The sequence below is a fragment of the Embiotoca jacksoni genome, unplaced genomic scaffold, assembly GCF_022577435.1.
Source record: "Embiotoca jacksoni isolate LCO1_2020_lvr unplaced genomic scaffold, fEmbJac1.0.p SCAF_9, whole genome shotgun sequence".
Classification (NCBI taxonomy): Eukaryota; Metazoa; Chordata; class Actinopteri; family Embiotocidae; genus Embiotoca; species Embiotoca jacksoni.
Genome location: NW_027185447.1, coordinates 11,199,941 through 11,220,353, shown reverse-complemented (window position 1 = coordinate 11,220,353; position 20,413 = coordinate 11,199,941). Strand labels below are relative to the sequence as shown.

At 40.7% G+C, this 20,413-nt stretch overlaps 1 protein-coding gene across 4 annotated transcripts; it reads left to right on the top strand.

Annotated features, from left to right (window-relative positions):
- The first annotated feature begins 5,936 nt into the window (after positions 1-5,936).
- Positions 5,937-19,985, top strand: calcoco1a (calcium binding and coiled-coil domain 1a). Of its 4 annotated transcripts, XM_069140330.1 has the most exons (15): positions 6,173-6,410; positions 7,297-7,461; positions 7,961-8,063; positions 10,700-10,902; positions 11,067-11,279; positions 11,517-11,665; positions 11,762-11,831; positions 11,944-12,099; positions 12,550-12,804; positions 13,727-13,852; positions 14,058-14,153; positions 14,937-15,024; positions 15,203-15,450; positions 15,745-15,836; positions 17,841-19,985. In XM_069140330.1, exons 1-15 carry the CDS (start codon positions 6,390-6,392, stop codon positions 17,866-17,868), a joined length of 2,013 nt encoding a protein of 670 aa, XP_068996431.1. In that variant the 5' UTR covers positions 6,173-6,389; the 3' UTR covers positions 17,869-19,985. The 4 variants fall into 4 exon arrangements, with proteins under 4 accessions (XP_068996430.1, XP_068996429.1, XP_068996428.1 ...); XM_069140329.1 differs by lacking the exons at positions 6,173-6,410; positions 17,841-19,985 and adding an exon at positions 5,937-6,126 and having other exon boundaries at positions 15,745-17,834; XM_069140328.1 differs by lacking the exons at positions 6,173-6,410; positions 17,841-19,985 and adding an exon at positions 5,937-6,143 and having other exon boundaries at positions 15,745-17,834.
- The last annotated feature ends 428 nt before the right edge of the window (positions 19,986-20,413 follow it).

Below are 20,413 nucleotides of genomic sequence, written 5' to 3'. Positions count from 1 at the left end.
GGATTTTAAAAAGTTAACGCCTGCAGGACCTTTTTAAAGATTATTTTTTATACTCTTGATTTGAGTCTTCACCCTTTGCCTATTTTTCTGCTCAGAAAATATTGATCTCAAAGAGATCACCCTATTTAAAAAAAATGGTCAAATAATTACACCTACATTCATTAATACATTTTAGAGGCAGTGTATGTATCACAAGTAGAAATGTAACTAGTTCCTCACCTAAATTCAGAGTGTGATATCAAGACAATGAACTTTCACAACAGCCATTATAAGCATTTTCATGAGGTACAAAATAGCCTTGAGTCGTCACTGGAGAACTTAAACGCTCTAATTATTTCCTGTAACTATTGTTGCTTTCTCTGTCATGATTTTTATAGGGCTTCAATGAACAGGTATGGTTTGATTATGGCTTTGGAAAGCAGGCACAGCTCACATTGTTTCAATTAAATTTAGGGTATTTCTGCAGCCAAGCGCGTCATATTCCTTATTTCTAGAGGATGATGATATCGAACGAGGCTATTACACCCTTACTCAGCACCTGGGAGGTCCCGTGTGACTTTACTGCATTGTGGTTTATCATAACCTTATTTCCTAACACTGCACCGGCCTGTTGACATCATACTGTGAACTTCTGAACATATGTGAAGTATTGAAACAAATACAGTACAACCAGGTCTATGACCTCAGTGGAGTAAAAACTCTTCATCGCAATACATTTGAATAGAAACCTATTCATCACATAATTTAAAACATGGTCTCTTCTAAAAGGCCACAAACTGGGTTATCCATTGAAAAATGGCCTCTTTCTGATTAAGTAATCACACTGCAAGCATAGGCTGCCCGAGATTTCATAAATCACTTTAAACATACATGGCATTTGATTAGAACCCATTAGCAATGAGCAACAGTGTGTGTGTATGATGTGCATGTGGGGAGGCATGTGTCTCATCTCACATTTTCCATGGTCTGCTCTTTAGGATGTTCCTCATTAGTGTGAATATTAATGCAACCAGAAAGGGGGGAAGAGGGGAAGAAAAATATAAAAGGAATTTGGAAGAGCTTTTTAAAGGGGCCATTTCATCAGAATCGTTATTTTTTTGCGGTTCTCTAAAGGCTCGTAACTGGCGGTCTATGAAGAGAGACATGCCGCAGTGGGGCTTAATTTAAAACCAGAAAGGTCACTGCACCAGGAAAGGTCTTCAGCTCAGCCAAAAATATAAAATGAGGAGGAGAAAAAGAAAGCAATGGGGGAGGAGGAGTGGGCCAAGAAAGAGAGCAAAATGAAAGGAGATCAGAGGATGCCGATCAGGAAGGGGGGACCCAGGCGGGAGGAAACACGTTCAAGTAATTTGGAAAGATAATGTTCGGGAAGGTAGTACAAAAATGGAAAAATACGAAGGAAAGACGAAAACGCAGAGCACAACGAGTTGCAACTGAACTGGAACAGGTTTTTGTTTACTTTAATGGTGTTGTTTGGAAGTCATTTTTTATAATGGTCTACAATTTCAGGAAAAAAAAACAGTGCATCTACACAGTGAGGAACTGCCAATCTGTCCAACAATCTGTGTTGGCAGAAACACAACCCTCCATAAGCCTTTGCTGAAATAGGCTCCCAATGTTTGGGAATTGACCAGAGCGCTAATGGTCAGATGGGAAACTAGCTTTGCCATATGCAAGTCAGCACAAAATAGGCAAAACTTTGAAAACTACATTTCTCTCCAGATCAGTTTGTATATGAGAGATGATGACACTTGATTTGGCTGAGAAATGCATGTCATGTGTTGCACCCGACCTTGTTAACAATAATAAACCACTCGCGTCACCCTCCCCCAACTCTACAGGGCATTCCACAAACTAACATTCTGGTCTTCAATCACTTGTTTATCTATCAGCCCACTTTAATTGTCCACTGGGTTTTTGACTGCAGCACATTACATAAAAGCACAGAGGAGCCTCATGGCAGCGGCACGACAGCCTCTGATGTAAAGCCTCACGGTTTGCACAGATAAGACGAGTTCAATTTTAATGTTGCTAGCACACCGAGACGCACCAGGCTCACTTGTAAAACAGAATGCCCCCTTCGCTTGTAAACGCAGCAGCCCAAGAGGAGGAAAGGGAAGGGGGTTGGGCCCGCTGAGGTGGGGCTGAATTACAAGGAGGAGAGGTATTCCACTTGTCCAACTGCGGCAATCCATCCAATGGATCAATTTTTCTCTGAAATTCCCAATCCATTCCCCATCTCTTTTAAAAACTAATACCCAATTCCAATCACAGCTGCAGTAAAGCGTATCTTGTAAAAGGTCATGGTGTGACCTCTGAGTTCTCTCCATTGGATGCTGGTCGGCCCACTTTCCTTTGAAATACCTCGCAGCCTGAAGTAAAAGTGCCCCGTACACAATCACATCAGCAGTGGGACCTGCTTCCTGCCCATCAGTAGGTGTTCATTGTGATGTGAAGTGTCACAGCACAGATAGTTTAACAGGAAATGGTTTGTTTTTTTGTTGTTGAGGGGAAACAGGAACCAGAATCCAAAAATAAACTAGAGCATGGGGGCCTAGGAATTACTCGGCGATAGGTGTATCTGTGCGTGTGCGTGTGCGTGCCATAGGCAGCATACCGGCATATAGTGGAGCATCTCTCTGCAGCCAGCCCAGGGAACTGATCAGATGGACGATCAAACACTAATCATTCCCTCACGGCCCATACCGAGTAAAGCTGTCATTAATTTTGCGGAATTACATCAAATCTGAGACATTCTTTATGTGGCCCACGGCCTGCAGACAGTTATACGACAGGGACTGCTGCGCTAAGCAGATGGGGCAGCTTGGCCGTGCATACTAAATACCACCGTCCCCCATTTCTCTATCTCCGCCCTCCCAGCACTCTGCCCTCCTTCCAGGCACTCTGCTTCTGCTCCTTCTTTCTTTGTTTCCTACCCTTCTAATGCCTTTCCTCGACTATATGGTCACACAGGCCAACTGATTACATCACTCACCCGGCAGTAATGGTCATTATTGGACTCCAAAGTGCTCCTGTTACTTTAAATATTACCTGGATTTTTTTTTTTTTATTTTTTTTTAAAGGCACCGACTTGTATTCCAAGAGTTTTATTTTCACGCAAGGCACATTACGCATAAATTTAGTATAATGAGAAAATAAATTGTTTGCTGACATAAATCTTTAATGTTTGTCTCTTGGATGTTGACAACTCTAACAGTTTACTTGCCTATGCACAACAGAAGGCCATAATCCCATTTGAGGTTTCCTTGGCAACTGATTACTGCTGAAGGCAAGTTGCAATTTATGACTAGTGACACATACCTGCCATTCCCTTTGAATGAGACATGTGGTAAGCTATATTCAGACAAACCACCTCAGGTAATAAAACTGCAGTAGCACTCAGGGGCTATACCATTTTCTTATGTTGAGAGGAATTCCAAGCCAAGCTGCTAGAAATCAGCAGATGACAGGGATTAAATTTGTGTGAAGTAGTTCTGCAACTAATAAATAAACAACATGCTGATGCTTTTGTGCCAGAAAAGTTAATAGTGTTTTTGTTTTTTTCCACACAATACTTCAAAGTCAAAATATTAGCCCAGCTCTTCTCAAAGAAAAAAAAAAAAAAAGCTTTGAATTAGGATGGTGTACAAATGTGCACGTGTGTACAAGTTTTGAGGGTAGAGGCGGGACGTTATGACAGACAGAGGAGCCATAACAGCAGGCAGCCAGGTCAAGATCAAGCAGTTTCATGGACAATCCATTTTATGTCTAGTCTCTATTGTGGTAAAGCTTCACATTCCTACTGCACAGCAATCCTCTAAATTCACACAACAGTGATGCTTTAAAGTCAAGGCTATCTGAGATCTCCCAAAATGATTTCTTGAATAACAGTGCCACAAAACCCCAAACAATTAGCAAAACAGGAGTGAGTATATATGATTAAATTATTAGAAAGCCTCGTGTATATTTATGTATATCCGACTTTTCATGCTCGTTAATTGAAATTATGATGAAACACAAACAGAGGCACAACAGTGTCAACGCAGCTTCACAGTTCAAATCCAAATGAGAAGAAGAAACATGTTTTTATGTTCTTATATCCTAACATCCTAGCCTAAAACACACATGTAAACAATGGCTACCGAATAAGCTGTTCATTGCAGTACATCCTATTTAATTATCCCACTGCGATAGAGACACTACTCCCATCACCACTTTGCTCACACAGGCTCAGCACACTATTAATCCACTTAAACACAATTTATAGGGTCTCAACATCGACTGTCCGTCGGCATAAAATTACATGAAGCATCCTTATAGTGTCGTCAACAGACTAAATTAGCCAAACTGAACTTACTAATTGAGGAGGAGTAAAGTACTGTGTGACTGGATTGACTCTCAATGAGCAGAAATAAATAAGCAGGCTATGGGCGATATGATGACATTAATAACTATAATAATATAGGATGAGCTGTAGTTAAGATGCGGGTGTAGAGGCATAAAAACCTTAAATCTGAGATGCCAAGTTTAGTTTCCATATATATGTCATTTGGGTCTTTGCTTTTCCTTGCTTGCGGGCAGCCTGCTGCTGGAATTTTTTTTTAAATCCCTAAATAATCATGCTTAATCCTGATTTAAATCTAAATCCATTCAGATCATAATCCTGTTTAATTACAGAATTCAAATATGTCTTTTATTTAAAAAAAAGAATTATAACTAGACATTTTGGTAGAGAAAAACAATTTAGAAAATTACTGTTATTTTATGTAATCTCGTTATTGTTAACCATATTCTGAGATATTGCCGAATTAGTCAATTTTGCATTTCTGTTGGAATAGCTACAAAAATGTGAATTACTCCAGGCACAATTAATGTAAAGCTGTCTAGATAACAGCTTTAAGTGTCTTAATAGTTCATATTTCAGATCTTAAACCATTTAACAGTTTCTTCTTTTTATTTCATCTCTCCTACATTAGGCGAAAAGACAAAAAAAAACATTTGTGCCAAGATTAGTTCACAAGGCTGTGGGATAGTCTCGGGAGACTAAGGAGAATGCACTGTGCGTTTTAGAGCTTTAGGGGATATGGCTTGCATGTGAAATTATGGATGCAAAGCATTGGGTTTTCAAGATGGCATACTGCCATCTGCTGTCCAGCAGTGCAACGTCTTCATGCTCCTTGCCCGCCGCGTTTCAAGGCACTGTGGCACTGTGAGGCGTCTCTAACACAAACTGTCAAACTGGGCCACTTCCAACAAGTAGGATTACTGGGTTATTTGGAAAATCTTTTTGGGAAAAAAAAACCGAATTCCGCATCAAATGTGGGACATGGACTGACATCCAAGGATCTGCTCTGAAGCCCAATTTTCCTTAGCGAAGTTATAGAGACAACACAAACCTGCTTAATATAGGACATTGATTTATATATAAAAAAAACAACAACAACAACAACAAAAAAACTATTAAATAATACGGCTAATGTGCAGGTCCCAGAAATCTAATATATTAGTCATTAAAATAAAGTAGCCTTTCTAGCCCACAGTCTACCTTTCAACTGCATGGGAAATATTGCAAGTTTGTGACTCGTAATCAAACAAGTGCACTGCAAACATTTATGACATTTCTGTAAACCAAATAGTAATTGCAAATAAAAAATATCCATTTCCGTTATTGCATTCCCTAGTCGTTGTTTTCCTCATCGCAAACAAGAGATACTCCTTTTTTTTTTCTTTTCTTTTTTTTTTTTTTTTATTGGAGAATCAGCCTGACAACCAGCGGCGCTGTGTGCCTCGACAGAGGCGGCAGATGAGAAGCATCATATTACTTTTCAGCGGACCTCCGCTGGTGTGTTTTGAGTCTGGGGATTGTAGTTCAAACACTGATATTGCTGCGCAGTTTCAGCTGCTGGGTGAACAACAGCTCCCATAATTCCGCGGTGGGAGTGAAGCTGTCGCGCTCGTGTTTTGCTTTGGTTTTTTTTGTGTGTGTGTGTGTATGTGTTGTTATTGTTTCGGGTTATTGGAGCAACTGAGCCCGAGGAGGACAGCAACAGCTGTGTCGGTCCATGTTTCGGTTGTTTTCTGACGGACTGTGAATCCGTTGACTCGTTGTTACCGTTTACAAAGGAGGTGAGGGTTTGAAAAAGGTAAGCGAGACATCAGAGACGGGTCGAGATAATGTGCGCAGATGTCTTTTGTAGTTACCGCAGCCGAGGTCTCGTCTGATCTGCACTCGCGTCACCGTAGCTAATTGATGACGATAATAATGAACCTGCGCGGGCTCAAGTCGACCCGCAAACGCTGTGTTTATACGCGTGTCTTCTCAAAACTCGCATCGACACTGTTGTCTCGACCTGTGCCACCGTTGGGCCTCAAGCCTCGTGCTGTGTAACATGAAGCCTCAGAAAGCTACAGTACGTTCTCGTCGCCGATCTGTGGTTTTCGTCTCTTATCTGCAATCTCGACACCTTAAAGATGAATTCGCATATAATTCAGTTGAGGGCGCTTTACAAAAATAGAAAACTCGAAACCTCTGTAATTAAATCAGATTCTTACTGTGTGTGTGTGCCACAGGGGATGCATATAAAGTATGGGAAAGTCACAGTTAATCCATAATTACAGCACATGCACACTGTCAACCCATAGTGGGTTTACAAAGTCCTTTCTGCACATCTTGCCGTATGTTGATCACGTCTGGTTCACTATTATGGGTTTCTTTTTCCCTGCATGGTTGCATGTGTGTCAATTTTAACTTCTGTCATGGCAAGGTACATTCAGCATAATTATGCACATATGACCTAAACTGGAGTTAATGCCCTTCACACGATGCTAAATAGATAAATGGTGCTTTGTGTAAGCAAGCAAAGTTGTTAACTGCAGGTTGGGATTTAAAAAAAAATAAAAAATAAATTCATGGCAACAATCTGTTGGTGGAATTTGAGCCGCGTACATGCTGGAGGCCCCAGACACCTCGTACTGCACGCTTACATGTGACAGTGCCCAATAGCAAATGATTTTGACGACTGAAATAGCACAGGCGACAAACATGTAATATGTCATGTTGCTTAAAGCCCATGTTGTCGCCAAGGTTTAGTTCTGGAATCCTTTCCTCAAGTGTGCACTCGGTCAGGATATCTTCTTACACTGAATACATATTCACAAACTACTGGCTTACTCTTGTTTATTCAACCGATTTCACAATTAGCTCATCTAACCATGCATGTCAGTTTCTACCTCGAAGTTGTTGTACATAATCCGAAATCAATTGTAAAAGCAAGTTGTTGTTTTTTTTCCCTGTAGGTGCAGAATAGCCTGCCTTTGTTTTGTGTTGCCATGGACAAGGTTTGGCAGGTGGAGTTTAGAAACGTGGGCTGCAGTTACTTCCCTCAGAGCAGAGTCGATTGCCACTACACACTGAGCTCACAGCACAACTGGGCCAGCAATGACTGGATAGGGCTCTTCAAGGTATTGTTATCCAGATGACAGTCACACAAATCAAGTGAATAAACAGTATACACTGATCCTTAATAATGTTGAAACCACTGACAGGTGAAGAAACAAGTGTAATACGACTGCCCAGCAATAAATCCTCTCTTCATAAGAATTGTAATGGTGAGTTTTTATTCAATTTGATTGAGAGGGAGGTGTCTATTTATTTATAGTAATTTGGGAGAGTGTAATTTGTGGTGTTGTTGAAATGCACTAGGTTATCCCCAGAGATGTTCCTACTATTTTGTCCCTTCAACAATCTCAGTTCAAAAGCACCAAAAATTAAAGGGTCCAAAATGACCATTTAAATAAACCAACACCTCTCTAAACCTGATAGAGTTAAATGTAAACAATATAATGCTCAGAAAGGAAATATTTATTGCTGAGCAGCTCTATTATACTTAACGTTTCACCTGTCAATCGGTGTATGTATCCAACAGCAAAATAACTGTGTGCGAAATGATTTCTTCCTCAGATGGGATGGTCATCAGCGAAGGACTACCACACCTTTGTTTGGGCACTTGCCCCAGCCGACTATCAAGAAGGCACAGATGTGAACTGCTGTGTGCACTTCCAGGGTACTCGTGCTCTCATTTTCAAACAATATTTATTTCCGATAGTTAACATGATCTGTATTAGTGCATTGCTCAGACCAGCACATAAAACCCTCAACAGGAGATTGATGTGATTGTAAATTTAGTTGTTCTGTTGTATACAAAAGGCGACTCATGTCCTGAGTGGAGGCAAATGTTTGTCATTTCTGTAAACAAATATCCTGCTTAGCTTGGTCTCTAACACAGACAGTCTCTGTCATGGTTTGAATTAATTTCTTTAGTAAGCGGAGGTTGAGTAATGAGGATGACAAAGACAATGGCTGAAAGCCTACAGTGCTGACTGCTGCTGCTGCTCACTGGAGAATACAGTGTTCACTTTGTCCTGTGTGTCAGGGGCGGCTGATAAGCCTGATTCAGTGCGAGAGGCACGTGTGCAGCAGGTGTGGCTTTGACCCCTGGTGGAGTGATTTATCACTAACTTAAGCATACTGTCAATGTCATTCTTCATGGGATGAAGAGCTGAGGAAGGAAAGTCGAAAGAAACTACTGAATGGTTCCTTATCACCAGCGATGCAGTGATTTAAAAAGAAGGCTACTCTCTGGTGTGACCTCAGCTGGCGCTATAGGTTGAAATACAGCTCCTAAACTTTGCCGTATGTCATTTTTCCTGTTTGTTTTCCATCTCGGCCCTTCACTCCGCTTCGTGTTTAGAATGATTTACTTGAAATTTCTGTTTCACAACACACGCAATGGCCCGTGTGAGATAAGGATAATATTAAGTTAGCTTACTTTATAGGACGGATGAGGTCACGGTGTGGCTGGTTGCTCTCTGGTCCAAGCGGGGGAGGCAGGACGTGAAACATCAGCAGTTCCTCAGAGTTTTTTTGATAGGTGGAGAAAAAAAACAAAAAAAAACGGAGAATTAATAATGTGGAGATACAAGACAGATTTGGTTAAACTTGGAAGATAAACAGAAAACCAGTGGCAAAGTAATGCTAAAAGAACAATTAGTCCAAAAAGTAGTTATTTGGTTTTAATATTGATGGTAGTAAACTTCTGACAGAAATCACGGAGCGTCGTTATCAGGATGTGGGAGTTATTAGATAAAAGATCTTCTGTTACTCTCATCTCTCAGTAAGGTATTCTGTCGCTTTTAACTTTACATGTAAATATAGTTTAATCTTTAAACTACGTGACGATGTCGCGGGTATAAAATCTGAAGTTTAGCAGTTGCAAAGAAAGAAAGAAAGCAGCTTGGATATATCTCGGAAGTGACGCTGTCCTAATGGGCCGAAGTTTCTCTCACTATTTCATACTTGCCCCGTTGGCTGACAACGGAAATAGAGAATGAGAACAGCTTTATGGGGAATTAAACTGTGTTAAAACACAGCACATGTGAGCACAGAGTAAGAGAGAAGCAACCAGGATGTGAAGGACCGGCGCCACATCTTACCCTAGAAAAAAAAAAAAAAAAAAAACTCCAGTAATTTAAAACCTAAATGTTGGCAGATCTGTGTTCTCCGACCGGACAGGTGTATCTATATATATATATATATATATAGTCCCCAAACACAAGCAACACCTGTTAGGTAGCGTGTCCAGGTAAACTCACCGTTGGGATTTCACGCTTTGTGTGTTCGTTACAGAAGAAATAATGAAAAACAGGAACTCACCCGAGGCTCGGTGGACTTCCTCAACGACATGTCAGAGCGGGACGATGTCGATTTTTTTTTAGGGCGCAGTGCAGTGTCATAACCGTAGGTTAGTCCGAAGTAGCTGCAGGCTAGCGCCACTGCCGCGGCCCAACAACAATTCAAGATGGCGTACGACGCCATTTTTATTTTTTATTTTTTGCTCACCTGCGCTGAATGACGTCAGTGCTGCCCATCAGTGGCCGGAAGCTGTATTGCAACACTACTAACAAATACATAGGCTGCAATACAACAATGTAACTAGACTTTTAGGAAAAAGGGGGGGGGGGGGGGGGGGGCAATAGGCCCTTAAGTGTTCCTGTAAGTCATGACAGTGAGATGCACTAAAGCTGGAAATTAGCCACTATTAACAAGTATTCAGCTCCTTAACTGAAGTAAAAGAAGGCCTGCCAATACAGCAGTGTACAAATATTCCATTACATGTAAAAGTCCTGCATGAAATATCCTCCTGAACTTTTGTTGCCTAAAATAAGCAGGCTAAGTATCTTAAAAGTAGGCAAACTAAAGCTGTTAGATAAATGTAGTGGAGTGGAAGTATAAAGTAGCGTCAGATGGAAACACTCAAGCAAAGTACAAAACTCACAAAATTGTAGCTACTTAAGTTAAGTACTTGAGCAAATGTACAGTTATGATCCAGCAGTGATGTCTAGTGTGAAAAAGGTCTATAAAATGGACTTATGATTGGTAGCATTTACTCAATGATGCTCTATTTATCTCTCTAAAGTATCAATATAATACAAAATATGTGTTATAAGCTCATCGTTTATAATGACCTTAAAAGGTGTCCAAATTTAGATGTTAATTTAGGCTGCCTAAAGTGCACCTTATTCCCACATAAGTATAATGTGAAGTTAGCGCTAAATGTAAATAGGGCTACTTTAAATCACAATTCTTCTTCTTTGCAAATGAATTCTGACATAACTCTCACTTTGTTTTCACCATTTTTAGCCTCCTACCTACCAAAGCGCAGCTCCCAAGAGTATGAGTTTGTATATATCGATGGTAAAGGGGAAGTGTGCTCCCGTAGCTCCAAATTTATTTTTTGTGCACCGAAGCCGCTTGAGGACCTGGTGACCGTTGAGGAAGAGCCCCATGGAGACGAGGGAGGCACAGACATGCTGGTGGTAGTACCCAGGGCCGAACTGCTGCAGGTGAGCATAACAAATACAGTAAACTAACTCGATAAGACAGTATTTACAGTTTTGCAAAATGAATGTGTGCTGATAAAAAAAAACACATGCTGCGGAATCAATGACGTTGTTTCCTGCTGCTACATAAAGACTAAACCACAATTACAATTCTCGTCTCTTGTCAGAGTCGACTGCAGGAATGTCTGCGAGAGCGTGCTGAGCTGCTGCACATGCAGGAAGTGGCAAATAAGAGAAGGGAGAGAGAGAAGGAGGAGCACAAGAGGGCGAGGGAGGCCTGGGACAGACGACACAAGGAGCTGGGGTGTGATATCACCAGGCTGCAGGAAGCGCTGCAGCAGAGTCAGGAGAAGATTGAGGAGATGGCGAGGAAGCAGAAGGTGGTGTATGGAGCTTAAGCAAATAATGACCCAAATCATTTGATGAAGACCAATTTGCCTTACTTACTTATACTCTTTTCCTGTTCCCTTTATTGCCAGCGGAAACATTTCTGCTTAACTAATATACTTCCATGCTCAGTTCAAAACAAAAATTCAGGAAATTGTTCGAGTTATTACATTAAGATATCTTATCAAGAAAGATCCTCATAAAGATTAAAAATACCTCTGGTCTGCTAGGAGGAGGAGGCTTTCGGAGAATCACTTGCCGAGGAGAAAACTGCTTTATTGGATGCGAGGGAGGCGAGTGAAGTGCGAATCAGAGAGCTAGAAGAGGACATCAAAACCCTGACACAGAGAGCTGTGGAACGAGAGAACGAGTTGGAGAGGTTTGCCATTTGTTTTTTTGTTTTTTTTGTTTTTTTACCTTTTATGTGGGTCTCATGAATTGTTTTGATTATCCATAACTAAATCTGTGTGTGCAGGATGAAGGAAAGAGCCAGGAGGGCAGGAGCTCTAAAGAAAGAAGAGGAAAGTGAGAGAAAGAACCTGCAGGTAATTGCAATTCAAAACATGCTGTGTAGCATATTAAAACGTGTCTCTGTTGTTCTTTGCTTCTATATCTGTTTCGCATTTACCATCTGGGCCTTTTATTTGTTTATCTTAGAGCAAGCTGGAGCAGACAGAGGGTGAGCTCAAAAGCCTGTCCAAGGAGTTCCAAGGCCTTAGGAACTCCCTCGCCCAGAGAGACACCAGCGTCCTGCAGCTTCAAAACACCATCACCACCCTCACCCAGAAACTCACCACTGCACACAGGAAAGAGGTCAAGACGATTTTGGGGAAATCAGAGGGGAGGGGGTTGAAACGAGTATGGATTGACAGTTCACGAGGAAAAAATGTCATGCTAGACGTGTAACGATCTCTTGTTTACCAAAGAATACTTAACTGATAATTGGACACTTCTTAAATGGGTTAAAAATATTTGCACCTGACATGAGCATTTATTTGGGGTAATCATATCATCTCACTTAATTTGGTTGGGATTTGGTTTTCTATTTTACCTTTATTTTGTGATTTAGGCTGATATATGGACGTATATGCTCCCTCATTTAGTTGTAAGAGCTGTGTGTCAGCACCCTGTAATAATTAACTTAAAAACATGACTTTGGCATTTCAGATTCATTTGTTATTTGCAGGACTAGAATTATGTAGCAAATCACTGACAGTAACATATATTTAACCAACAAATATTTTCTTGTTCTTTTATGATCAGACGGAGAGTGAAGCATCCCTGAAGGAGATGCGGAGCCTGCGGGAGCGTCTCCACATGAGTGAGCATGCTGCAGAGAGCTTAAAGAGTGATCTAAGTGCCATGGTTGGCCAGAGGGACCACGGGCAGGCCGAATTGCATCAGGCTCGACTGCAGGCTGCCCAACTAACCCTCCAGCTTGCAGATTCCAGTCTGGCCCTGAGAGAGGGAAGAGCCCACTGGGCCCAGGAGAGGCAGATCCTGCAGCGCTTTACTGAGGTACTGCAACGCTGCACAATTTAGAATCTGGAGAATTTAGAAACTTTAGCAAGTTATGTGATGGCTTCATGATTAAATGTTTCTACACCTGTCATAAGTGGAATACATTCTTTATTTTATGAAGCTTTTACTCTGGCAAGAGAAATGTCCAGGAGCGAGATCTTTCCGGTTGTCCATCCATTCATCCGTCCATCTGTCTGTCCCATTCTCATCGACATGATACCTCAAGGACACCTTAAGGCAATTTCTTCAAACGTGTTACAGACATTCATTTGGGCTCCAGGATGAATACATTTAATTTTGGTGGTCAAAGGTCAGAGGTCACTGTTTGCCTCCCAAAACACGTTTGTATGTAAGAATTTATGGGCTAATTATGGCAACATTTCACATAAATGTGTAATGCGATAAAATTAAGTGATGACATTTCATATCCAAAGGTCATAGGTCAACTTCACTATGACATCATAATGTCTCGAATAACACATTTCTGGCCATTATTCGCCATAACTCAGGAACAGAAGGGGAGATTGTCACTATATTTCACATTTGGTCAGATACTAAATTGGTGTCTCTAATCCACCTTGAAACTTTGGTAATTGTATAGATCCTCTGTGCTGTCGGGCTGAAGATGTGTGAAGCATCCACATTTTAGAATTTGTAGCTTGCAGCAACATCCATATTTTAAGCTTTGCCCACTTTCATGGCAACAACTCTGTGTTCTATTAGAATCAGCTTTATTGGCCAAGGAAGTGAACACATACAAGGAATCCTTCAAAAACTGCACTTCACATATGTGAAGCTGAGTTGAGATTTTACACGTGATCCAATAACCTCACGTGATCCAGTAACCTCACCTCTGAGGTGAATATGTGATATACAGAGTAAATAGTCGTGTGTGTTTGTGTGCGTCTGACCCCGACAGAAGGACCAGGAGCGTTTGGAGAAAGTCAACGCGGAGCTGCAGAGGATGGAGGAGAAGCTGCAGGACGAACGGATGGAGAGAGTGAAGCTGGAGGTTGAGCTTGGAAGAGAAAAAGATTGCAACAGGGTGAGAAAAACGACATTATTTTATGTCTGCGTGGCAGACGGTTTTTGCTTAAAGTGACACCCAGTAGGAACAAAATGCAGATGTAAAAAAGAGAATTGTACGAGAGTTACCTTGTTCACTCCCCAATTATCACAGAGAAGTCACACTATCTGTGGAAGGGCTCTAATATACTGTGTCCTGCTGTTTTATGATATCTGTCCCGCAGGTGCAGCTGAGTGAGACCCGCAGGGAGCTCCAGGAGCTGAAGGCCAGCCTGAGGGTCGCACAGAAAGAGAAGGAGCAGCTTCTTACAGAGAAACAGGTCAGAAACATTGTTTGATCAGCCGCAGGGGACAATTAAAAGTTTGTTCAAAAACTTCATAAAGAGTTGGTGTGTTTAGTCAATGACTTTGCCACTGACTCTGTGCTTTATACGTAATCAGTTCCTAAGATTTTCATGGCAAGCTGTAAATTTAGAACAGGTTTAGTTCAAATTTGCACTGCTGTCAAGCTCGAGCAACTCTAAAAAACTTTTGTTTTTGTTAAATCTTTGTATTAATAATAAATTTGTATCCTAAAGCGTACTGATATAACAACAAGTGTATGGGTATTGTGAATGCCCCAGGTGTTGGGAATCTTCTCTCTGTTGTTTTCTTCTTGTTATTGTGCAATATAAATTGTTTATGGTGCAATATAAATCGGTGGATTTCAGGGCAGGCAGTGCTGTTGCTGTTAAAGTGCCTGCAGAGTTTTTGTTGGCTAACCACCATCACATTTGCCAGCTACAGGAAGAGCAGATAGTCAATGTTTTTAAAGTCAGTGTCCAGTTTAATTTTAATGTCAGCCATATGGGATCATAGCAGCCAGTCTGTGGTGCATGGTAAATCAAACAAAGATATATTATTAGGTATGTTATGTTTATTGTGCAGAAATAATCATATTTATACAATAACAAATATTGTATTTGGGTACTTACTGTGAAGCCATTTTATGTGGCTTTGGTCTGAAGAAATCAGACATCATTTGGGTTTTAAGGGTTGCTCATGAAGCCATGTTCCAAGTCCTGCATTGGTGCATGATATGATGCCTGTATTTTCCACTGCAGGAGTTGATGGAGTACATCTGTCATCTGGAGCAGAAGGTGGGAACAGAGGCCAGTGCCAAGTGGAGCGCTGCCCCGACTGCCTCTACAGGTGAATTGCGCCACAAATCAATCTACTGTTTGCCCTGCAGATGTGAACAATAAAAGTGTTCACTATCATTCAAGAGCAACATTAAATATTGTTCAGAATGGCCTGTGTTGTAGGCGACCAGAGGGTTGCTCTGAGGAAAACTGACCACGCTGTCTTTGTCAATGTTTCTATCTGCCAGGGTGTCCTGACAGTGTGTTGTCGGACTCTGAGGATGAGAACCCAGAGGCTTTGCAGATCCTCCATCCAACAAGACCTCTGGGACACTACAGCCTATGTGAGCAGGGTCAGCCTGACTCCTTGCTCCTTTCCACCCCTCCTCTCTCCCTCAGGGAGATGGACAGGAGTGCGGTGGTCATCAACCAGCCAGCTCCGCTCTCCTTGCCACACCAGGCCAGCACTGACAGTCTGGCACACAGCTCTGACTCGGTGAGACACGCTATCTGAGCTATTCAGCATCACCATAGGGTAATTATATGTGCTACTGAAAATGAGCTATGTCCTCATGCTGATAGCCATGCACATCAGTTAAACATGGGCAGTGGATCGTTTGATATAGACATTATCTCCTAGAAGCAATTAGGTTGCTAGTCTGCAAGTTATTAGACTATAATAGCTGCTGGACAGATATGTGTTAAGTGTCTCTGTGTGTGTGTGTGTGTGTGTGTGTGTGTGTGTGTGTGTGTGTGTGTGTGTGTGTGTGTGTTACTCTCTGGTATTGAGGAGGAGGAATCTGACCCGCTTCAGTGTGGAAGGAACAGCTCCGGAGATGAAACGGCACTTTTGTTACCTGAATACACCGACACTGTTCTCAGGTACAACCTCCCACCACAAACACACATAGAACTATACATAGAACCAATAGCACGCATTAATATACATAGAACCAATCAAATAACTGTATTTCCACACACACAGGAGGAGGAAAAATACGATTTTGAAGTATCAAGGAGTAGCCTAATATTCCATAAAATGTCCTTCATTCAAAATATTTCCATTGTAAGAGTACCTACTGTATGTATTTATAGTTCATTTTACTATTTTGTTAGATTTAAAAGACTTGGGAGAAGTCAAACCTTTTTCCAGTGTTGGAAAGAAATTAAGTAACTAATTAAAAATATTGCGCTTAAATACAGTTTTTTTTAAAAACTTTTTCTTGTAACGTTGGAAATAAAATATTATACTTTTTCTCTAATAAAACGCAATGAAATATTAAAGATTCAACAGGTGATTGCTAGACCCATTTTCCTTGTGACCTCTAACGAAAAAAAAAAGTGCTTTGGTTGGGCTTCTTGTTGAGAAATATGTATTAGCACACATGTATATTATACAAAAAAGAAAATATTTAAAGAGGAGTCAAAAACATGAATACACAATTGGGTATTCATTTCCATTAATTATCTCACAACCTCTCAGATTTATCTTCAGGTGGACCCGATCGTTAGATTCTAAATCACTGGACTAAACTACCCGACTTTACATTATTTAAAAGGAGCTCCACATTGATCTTCTACAACAGTAAAATGATTTGTATACATCGATGCATGAATATCAACAATCTAATAATGTCATATATTATAATAATAGGGTTATCAGTCATAGGGGCCTTTGTTTGCAGAGTAAGTAATTTTGATACTTAAAATATACTTAAATACTGTCCAGAAGGATTTTGAATGCATGTTTATAACTGAGTATATTTACATTGTTGTACGAAGACTTTTAAGGGTAAAGTAAAAGATCTGAATTCTTCTTCAACAACTACCTTTCACACTGCTACCCTGCTGTTGCATGAACACAAGGAAGTATTTAATGTCACAGATGATATAACAGTTTCATAAACTACTGGTGTTACTGCCTCTAACAGGCAGAAATAACTACTTGCTGGCACTCAGAATATATTGAAGGATATTCCCCTTAATAAAGGGCGAAGGATTACTAAACAAGTGATGATAAGAAGATTGCCACAAATTGAGCACAGTTGAAGATTTAATGTTCACAAATGGAGATTTGCATTACTGACTCCATATGAAAATGAACATGTCTTTGAGGCCAAACAAGCCAGCAGATATCATCCTGTCATGCTGGCTGGTTTTAAACTCCAGCAACGTGTCATATTTTATGAGCCCCTGACTTGATTTGTGTGTACAATCTTACTCCGCAAAGTAATTAGAGAACAAAGCCACCGCCTGAATGCAGTGGAGTCAAAAGTGTCATATTTCTGCCTGAATTGTTAGAAAGTAAAAGCATAAAGTTTGTCAAAATTGAAGAATAAAGTAATTTACCTATACTTTAAAATTGCACTTAAACACAGTTCCTGAATAAATGTAATTAGTTACATTTCTCTGGCCTCACACAGAACTGGTTTCACTCATACACAATGAATTCAAAGCTTGCCAGAGCCCACAGACATATGCAACCAATTATTTATGGTGACAGGGTGACTATGGCTGGAAGATGGAAGTTTTGAATATGTGATCGTAAAAGAAGTTGAGTCAGGGTGAAGTGGGGGAGGCTGTTTGAGACAGAGTTGGGGCGTGGGAGGGGCAAGATGGGAGGACAAGGGGACAGACAAGTTGACAGCAAGCTGTAGCAATGATTTACCTGAGGGGTGTAACGCAGTCACGGGCCAATTTTCAGCATCATTAAGGCTCCCGCTCTCCCACTCCTTCAGTCTAACCTCCTCTTTCAACCAGAGTGTGTGTTTCTTTCCGTTTGTAACACGCACACACACACACACACACACACACACACACACACACACACACACACACACACACACACACACACACACACACACTCTGTTTTGTGTCTTCCTCCAGTGATCTGGCTGACACCTCGCTATGGTAACCGGTGGACGTCTCGCCACGTCATTGATCAAAAAGAGGAAGAGGGGGACTTTGTTGGAGTTTGTGTTTTTCCACATTACTCCCTGTAACAAGCACATATACAGCTCACTCAGTTCTCAGACAAAATGTTAATATGCAATTACATCGTATCAGCGTGAACCTTGTTTTTTTTTTTTTTTTTCCTTCCATACTGTTGTGTTATTGCCCTGACTGTTTTGCCAGTGGAGGCAGGGCAGCACCATGTTTATGACCGACATACGACCGGTGCACTGTTTGAAACGGTAGCCTTTTAGGCATGGGGTCTGGCATTTGAGAGTTTGCAGTCTGTAGCAGAATGATTTCTGTTGAATCATTGCTATGTCGAGAGCTTTACGATGGATGTTATGTCGTTTTTATGGCATTTGTGATTAGGCGTCATGACAGGCACTGTAATTATGATGTTTTGTGCAGGCCTGGCTCCACTGGAACTCATGGCAAAACTCTCTTCCAGCATTAAATTCTCCACAGCAGCTTTGGACACTTTTCATGGCAGCATAAAGTAATGATACAGCATCATGCTAAATTATATTGCAGTAATGTAGGACATCATATTTCTCCTCCATTTACTCAGAACTAAGATTTGATATGCACTTTCCTGTATGCATTAGCAGTTGATTGTTGTCGCGCACACGCAGTTAAGGAGATTTAGTGACGCAGGCGCTTTCTAAGACGGACAAGCTTTTGAAATAGAAAGCTTATTGAACAGATTGTGTTTAACGTCTATTAAGATGGACGCCACATGCAACTTTCTACTTCAGTAACTTCATATCGTCATTATTATAAAGTTAGTGCTCATAAGCTTTTCACTATAGATCAACTGCAGCTTTTATTTGTTGATGAACCTGGATTTTACATGTGATAATTACAGAAATTTACAAGCTGTTCATTTGGATATTTAGCATCATTCTTTATTACACTTTATATTGTGCAGAGCTCTTAATTCACAGTCATCCAGTTCGAAATTTGCGCCTAAAACAATGAAGTAAGAGTCAAAGAAAATCATCTTTATAGATCCCAACATCAGCATCATGGTGTTGGTATTACCCCCCCCCCCCCCTCCAGCCCTATACGGCAATATACTGCCTAATAAATATTGCTGCTTACCTTTTAATCAATACTTTATGCATTTTTCATGATTTTCTATTTATAATTAACTTGAGTTATGCTGCAATTAAACTATATTCAGGTTAGGTTTGAAATAGGTGTTCAGTTTTCACACAACTGTTTGTGCAATGTGTAACTAACTACCATGCTTGGCTAAGAAAATTTGCTAGATACCTTGATGCTTGATTTTATCTGCTGTATTTGCACCCTATTTTTTACTATAGAAGAATTTTTAGATGAAACATTGATATATGGATACTTAACTCTGTTAGTTGTGTCGTTTCACCATTATCTTAATCATTACCATTGTGTGTTGTGTTTACTCATATTTTATCTATATACCGTTCCAAGCTTTTACTTTGTGCTTTCAAATATTCACGTGGACTCTATTGAGGTTTGAGATTGGACTTTTATTGTTGCGAGATATTGGTGCTTATGAAAGGGAATAAAACCAGCATAATGTGTTAAAGGTAGATGGGAAAAAAATGTGCAAAAGCAATTGACTTTAATGTTGAAACTGCGTCATCAGAAGCAGGATTATTAAAGTAGTTGTGAAAGAAGTAAATGTCCATCCAACCTCTCACTTGTGTCACTAGCTGGTGTTACACTACATTTTTGATTCTCCACATATAGAAGTTGGACGTTTTTTGTTTTTTGTTTTTTGTTTTTTAAGCCTGGTGGTTTTTTTCCCAGAAGATAGCACACTAAAGGTATTCTCCATAGTCCTTGTTTGTAGTTGAAATCTGGTTTTATGTCTTTGAAATAATTTTGTTGTTGTTCCATTGAGAGCTCCCAGTACGAGTGCTCCTCATCAGGGCACCGTCTCACACCGCAATAAAGCTCCAGTGGTTATGGTTTGTTTTGAAGTTTTTGTGTGTGAAGGTTATGCCACATGTTCACCGCTGTGTATTTTCTTACCAGTCATGTAACGGGGTTGGGGTGGGGTTCTGCATAATAAAACAGTTTATGTATCTATCATTGGGTATAACGTGTCTTTTTCTGGCCAAAGATTATAGTAATATTTTGATCCTCACATGACATTTCACTGGTAATTAACCATGCCATTTCTTTTCACACAGCTAAATAGCCTATATTCCCTTTTGGCTCATTGCCTGTTTCATATGCATTTCTCAATCTGGATTTTCCCTCTACTCACCTTTGGCTCTCCCACGGCCCCCCTCCCCACGTCCCCTCAGGGCTGACCTCCTCATCATCTTCATTCTTGTGGCTCCCCACTCCTCCGGCAATCTCCTGCTCTCTCTTTGAAGATCTCATCCTGCCCCTCTACCACACTCCCTCCATCTTAAGTCTGGGGTGACGATAGCTAATTATAAAATCAATGATGCCGGGCTGCCTAGTTTACAGCCCCCTCTAAAACCTTAACTGGGAAATCACTGTGGGAT

Coding starts and splice junctions, on each gene's coding strand:
- calcoco1a (XM_069140327.1), top strand. CDS start 6,390: ATGAAGCCTCAGAAAGCTACA. Junction 12,805..13,726: donor TCCTGCAGCGCTTTACTGAG/GTACTGCAACGC, acceptor TGACCCCGACAG/AAGGACCAGGAGCGTTTGGA. Junction 14,154..14,936: donor AGCTTCTTACAGAGAAACAG/GTCAGAAACATT, acceptor TTTCCACTGCAG/GAGTTGATGGAGTACATCTG.